Genomic DNA, 5617 nt, shown 5'->3' on the forward strand with positions numbered 1-5617 from the left:
GGAGGCCGCAGGCGATGGCCTGTGCGCGGCCCGCGGAGCTTCCTCGCCGTGCGCCCACCCCCTCTGCCTTGGAAGGAAAGGGGATTATAAGCCCAAGATGCCATCGCCCCCCATCCCGGGCATGTTTTCACTGCTCTTTCCTGGCGGGATCGAGTACTGTAGCTTCTAGGAGCCAGACCCCTGTCCCAGGAAGCACCCCTATCTGGAGTCCTCGGAAACTCTTGCCCCACCCGCTTCTGCGCTGGGCCCCCGGGCCCGCTGGGAGGGGCGGGGCCGGCTTTCCAGAGGGAATCTGCAAACTTATCCCGCTGCACGCCACAGCCCCGCTGGCTTGCAGTAAACAAGGAACCCGGGGGAGTGCGGAGGGAGAAAGAGCTTCTCCCAGGCCTCACCCTACTGCACACACCGACTTCCTCACGCCTGTCTCTCTTTCCTGGTTCCCACCCGTGCCAGGTGACACGCAGAGCTGAAGCCATGGTTCATCAGGTGCTCTACCGGGCGCTGGTCTCTACCAAGTGGCTGGCGGAGTCCATCAGGACTGGCAAGCTGGGGCCCGGCCTGAGGGTGCTGGACGCGTCCTGGTACTCACCAGGCACCCGAGAGGCCCGCAAGGAGTACCTCGAGCGCCACGTACCCGGCGCCTCTTTCTTTGACATAGAGGAGTGCCGGGACACGGCGTCGCCTTACGAGATGATGCTGCCCAGCGAGGCTGGCTTCGCCGACTATGTGGGCCGCCTGGGCATCAGCAACCACACGCACGTGGTGGTGTATGATGGCGACCACCTGGGCAGCTTCTATGCTCCCCGGGTCTGGTGGATGTTCCGTGTGTTTGGCCACCGCACCGTATCAGTGCTCAATGGTGGCTTCCGGAACTGGCTGAAGGAGGGCCACCCGGTGACATCCGAGCCCTCACGCCCAGAACCGGCCGTTTTCAAAGCCACACTGGACCGCTCCCTGCTCAAGAACTACGAGCAGGTGCTGGAGAACCTTGAATCTAAGAGGTTCCAGCTGGTGGATTCACGGTCTCAAGGGCGGTTCCTGGGCACCGAGCCGGAGCCGGATGCAGTAGGTAGGTGTCCCAGTGCTGGGTGGTCCCTGGGGAATATTGCCCCGTGGAAGGATAGGGAGTAAGGATGACTGGGACCCTCTCCAGGGTCCGTCCCATGGCTTCAATCCTCCCATGTAGGCCTCAGTCTTTCCATCGATAAAACCAGAAGGTGGAGACAAACCTAAGGCTTTTTCAGCTTGGATGCACAAGGACCCAAGAATGTGTCTCCATAGCCATGTACTAAGAAGCCATCTAGCATCTGTGTGGAGTGACATCAGCAGAAGTCACTGGTGACATGTCCACCACCTCCACTCCCAGGCACCAGCTGCCCCACATGTGCTAGGATATACCTAAGGGTGTCATGCCCCTGAGCCAGCATTTGCATTGCTGTATGGAAACCTCCCACGGACATTTCCAGCTTCTCCAGGCCTCTCTTGTCCCACAGAAACCCTTACAGACATCAACAGTGTCCCTCCCCCAGGATCCCCCTCTCCCCAGAGCTAGCTTTCCTGGGGCCCCTGACTGGTGTTTGCAAAGGCCGTGTTCCCTAACCTTTCCAGGTAGCTGCAGCCTGTCTGCAGAGCTGTAACAGCAGCTGCCATTTCATGCCAGACACGTGGTACCGCATTATCTCAGCGAACAAAGCTCAATGCCCCTGTTTTGGCGGCAGGGGGTTGGGGAGACTGATGCCAGGACATTAAGTTACTTGCTCAGTTAAGTGGTGGAAGCCAGGATTCAAACCCAATGCTGCCTTGTTTCAAACCAGGGCTATAAACCCGGATGCGCCCCGTGCTGCCCTACCCCTACTTCCCAGGGCTAGGAGGGTGTCCCCTCTGCTAGTTGCCCCAGGAAGGCGACTCAGAAGTTCCCCTCCTGTGGAAGGGAAGGCCAGGTGGATTGGATACTGCTTGAGGGCTGGGGGGAGCCTCAGGAGAGGAAATGCTGAGTTCTAGAACCTCCTAACCACAGAGAACCTCAGAGGTCTTCCCTTTTCTAGATGCAGGACTGGAGTCTCGCTGCCATCACTCCTGCTGAGTGCCCTCCAGCCCCTGCCTGGCCATCTCCAGGAGCAGGGTCCTCTCTTGTCCTCTGGGCACCTCCTTGGTGGGTCTTTCCTCAATCAGGGCTCCTCTACAGAATCTAACTCATGTGCAACATTTTGCCTGACTTGTTGAAAAACATCTCTTCCGGTCTGTACCTCCCACAGAGAGAATTCTGGGAAAACTGTTTTGCACACTCTTAGAGCTGGAGGGCCTGAAAGGTGACCTCATCTGACAGAAGGGAGACTGAGGTGCACAGAGGCAGGGGCCAAGGCCGTGTAGCTAGTGACAGAGCCAGGACAGCAAGGTCTCTGCCCTTTCCAGCGCAGCTTTTCCAGGCCCCATATTTTTCTTGCCTGCTTGCTCTCTGAAGGTCTGGAGTTGAAGATTCAAGTTCATTTGGCACCTCCCAGAGAATCCCAGCTGGGAACGCCTGCAGCCCTCTCCTGGCCTTGGTTCAAGATACCTCTTCTCCTTGGGATTTAAGCTGTCACTGGGGGAGGATCAGTGGAATTGGTTCTCTTGCTGCTTCCCAGCCTGCCCTGAAGCAACCTAGGAAATAAGTGGAAGGGACAGGTTGGAGGTACCAGTCCCAATGTCCTCATCCATTTTACAGATAAGGAAACTGAGGCTCAGAGGAGGAAAATGGCCTGCAGTAGGTAATGCCTCCTGAAGGCCCAGGATGCTGAAGTTCCTCCTCTGTGATCCTGTTCCCACCTCCTCCAGTTTCCCTCAGGAGCACCAGGAAACATAGATTCTCATTTCAGTTCAGCCACTCCTCCTTGGGGTGACCTCAGTCCAGTTGCTTGGCCTCTCTGGGTTTCCTTATCATAAAATGAAAAGAGTCACGACAGCCCTACCCACATGAGTATGTATTTGTTTAAACGTAGCAGTGGCGGCCGGGCGTGGTGGCTCACCCCTGTAATCCCAGCATTTTGGGGGACCGAGATGGGCGGATCACGAGGTCAGGAGTTCGAGACCAGCCTGACCATGGTGAAACCCCATCTTTACTAAAAATAAAAAAATTAGCCAGGCGTGATGGTGCGCACCTGTAATCCCAGCTACTTGGGAGGCTGAGGCAGGAGAATGCTTGAACCCGGGAGGTGGAGGTTGCAGTGAGCCGAGATCGCGCCCTGCACTCCAGCCTGGGCAACAGAGCAAGACTCCATCTCAAAACAGAAAGAAAAAAAAAGTAACAGCGGCTGGAAAGGGATTTCGAGAAGGGTAAGGAACAATACAAAACCTGGCAGGTGTGGCATTTCCCCCCCAACCCCCTCCTCCAAGAGGCTTTGCTGACCTGCCATACACGATATTTTGGGGACACAAAGGCACGTGAGGCTCTGCCAAGTTTATGGTTCCCAGCTTGATGTGGGATCAGGGAGGTACCCTATGGCTTCAGCGGTCCAGCTGTAACACACAGGGGCATGGGGGTGGCAGGCCTGTGGGATCAGGCCTTGGGCCTGATCATCTCTGGAAGAAATGGCCCCAAATGGAGTGGGAAGCAGAGCCTAGACACCTGGCGGCCACTGCCTGCCCACCTTAGGCAAGCACCTTCCTCTTTGACTGTAGTTTTGTCCTTCCACAAGCCCTTAGTCCTGGAGTCAGCCAGATGTGAGGTTCCATCCAGGTGTGATACTGATGCGTAGCCTCAGGCTAGTGCCTTCACCGCTGACTGTTCTTCATGAAAGAAGCACTGCTCACCTGAGAGGAGGGCTGGAGGAAGCGAGAGAGGCAGAGTAGGAGTTTATCCAGCCCCGTTTCTTTATCAAGTTAATTTTCTTTGCCTCCCTTCTTGGAGGGAGTGAGGGTGAAGAAGGGAGAAGGGTATCGACCCCCTAATGAGCACTTTTATTTACAGAACCCTTTTTACATAGTCTCTTCTGGACACCTGCAGCAGCCCTGCAAGGGGAGGCAGGCAGGGGTAGGGTAGGCTTGGTCTCACTTTGTGGGTGGGGACAGGGAAAGGGCTTCTCTGTTAAGGCAAAGTGGCTGAGACTTGACCCCAAGTTGCCAGGCTTCAAGGTGGGGCTGTTTCCCAAGGCTACTGCTGTGGGTGGGGTGAGCTGTAAGCAAACCCAGGGGCTGAGGGAAAGGTCACAGCTCCACGGTGTGGCTTCCAGGCTGCTGTATGGGACTGAAAATCCACTCTGCCTGTCTCTCCCTCCCAGGGCTGGGAGCTGGGCTGAGGGAGCGGGGAGGGTGCGGGGCTGCCTCCTCCTGGCCAGAGTTAAGGGGTTGCCTTCTGGGGCTGCCTGCTCTGGATTCCTTAGTGAAAGCAGAAAGGGCCAGACACCTTTTCCTGGCCTTAAAAATCCACACCTACCAGCGGCCTGAGGGATGTGAACTCCAGTAGTTGAGCATAAGAGGTCATCTCATCCATTCCCCGCCTCAGTCTCCTTTTCCAGGGAGGCTCAGGGTGGTCAAAGAACACAGGCGTTGGGGGCTGACCAATCAGACTTCACTTACCTTTGCTGTGTGTCCTGGGGCAAGTGACCTTACCTCTCTGAGCCTGGGCTCCCCAGCATTGCTGAGAGAATAATCTCCCCTGCTTTGTGAGGATTGAGGAGGATAACGTTCTTGAGAGCACCTGCCGTCAAGTGCCTGGCGCCACAGGTTATGGGAATGGGGGGATGCCTGCTGGGGGCAGGGAGAGCCAGAAGCCTTCAGCTAGACTTGGGAAGAGAAGCATGGGAGCCTCTGCTTTCTGGCCCAACCTGCCTTTCCACCAACTGGCTGTTCTTGAAAGTTCTCTGGCCCAGGTTCATCTCAGCCCTTCCCACAGTTCATTTAAATGCCCCAGACAGGCCCTGAGCTCCCCTCGCTTCACCCCATCCAGCTGGCCCAGTGTGGGAGGCCCGCTCTACAGAAACTCCCTGACTTCATCTTTACTCAGAAGAGGTGCCCTTTATGTAATCAGAGGAACACAGTGGGGCTGTGTCATCAGGGATGGGGGCAACAAAACAAAACAGGATTCAACCCTTTGTGCTTTCAAATGCGCTTCAATCCGGCCCACTGCCTGGATGTGGAAACATTTTAAAGCTGGGTTTCTTGGGAAAGAATGCCCTCGATGCCAGCGGATCCGTTGTTCCTCATTGGAAGGGTGGGCGCACATCCTAGATTCAAGTTTCCAGGCAAAACAGATGAAACACAACAGGAAGAAAAACTCTAATTTTATACATTACATTCAATCAAACTTTCTTTTTTAATTCATTATTATTTTATTTTTGAGACAGAGTCTTGCTCTATCACCCAGGCTGGAGTGGCATGATCACAGCTCACTGCAGCCTCCTGGGCTCAAGTGATCCTCCTACCTCAGCCTCTCAAGTAGCTGGGACTACAGGTGCATGCCACCACGCCTGGCTCATTTTTATTTTTATTTTTTTTTCTATAGAGATACGGTCTTGCTATGTTACCCAACTCCTGGGCTCAAGCAATCCTTCCGTCTGGGCCTCCCAAAGTGCTGGGATTACAGATGTGAGCCACCATGCCTGGCTTTTCTTCTTTATTTTCAGGCTATTCAAATGAAGCC

The 5617-nt window shown here is 55.2% G+C and overlaps 1 protein-coding gene across 1 annotated transcript in view; it reads left to right on the forward strand.

Annotated features, from left to right (window-relative positions):
- Window positions 1–5617, forward strand: part of TST (thiosulfate sulfurtransferase (rhodanese)) — a 9119-nt gene that overhangs the window by 1135 nt on the left and 2367 nt on the right. The window contains exon 2 of the mRNA XM_011978926.1: window positions 454–1069. Within this exon, the coding sequence (XP_011834316.1) occupies window positions 475–1069 (595 nt within the window). The 5' untranslated portion in view covers window positions 454–474. The remainder of the gene's footprint in view (window positions 1–453; window positions 1070–5617) is intronic.

This window comes from Mandrillus leucophaeus, unplaced genomic scaffold, assembly GCF_000951045.1.
Source record: "Mandrillus leucophaeus isolate KB7577 unplaced genomic scaffold, Mleu.le_1.0 Scaffold2, whole genome shotgun sequence".
In the NCBI taxonomy this organism is placed as follows: Eukaryota; Metazoa; Chordata; class Mammalia; order Primates; family Cercopithecidae; genus Mandrillus; species Mandrillus leucophaeus.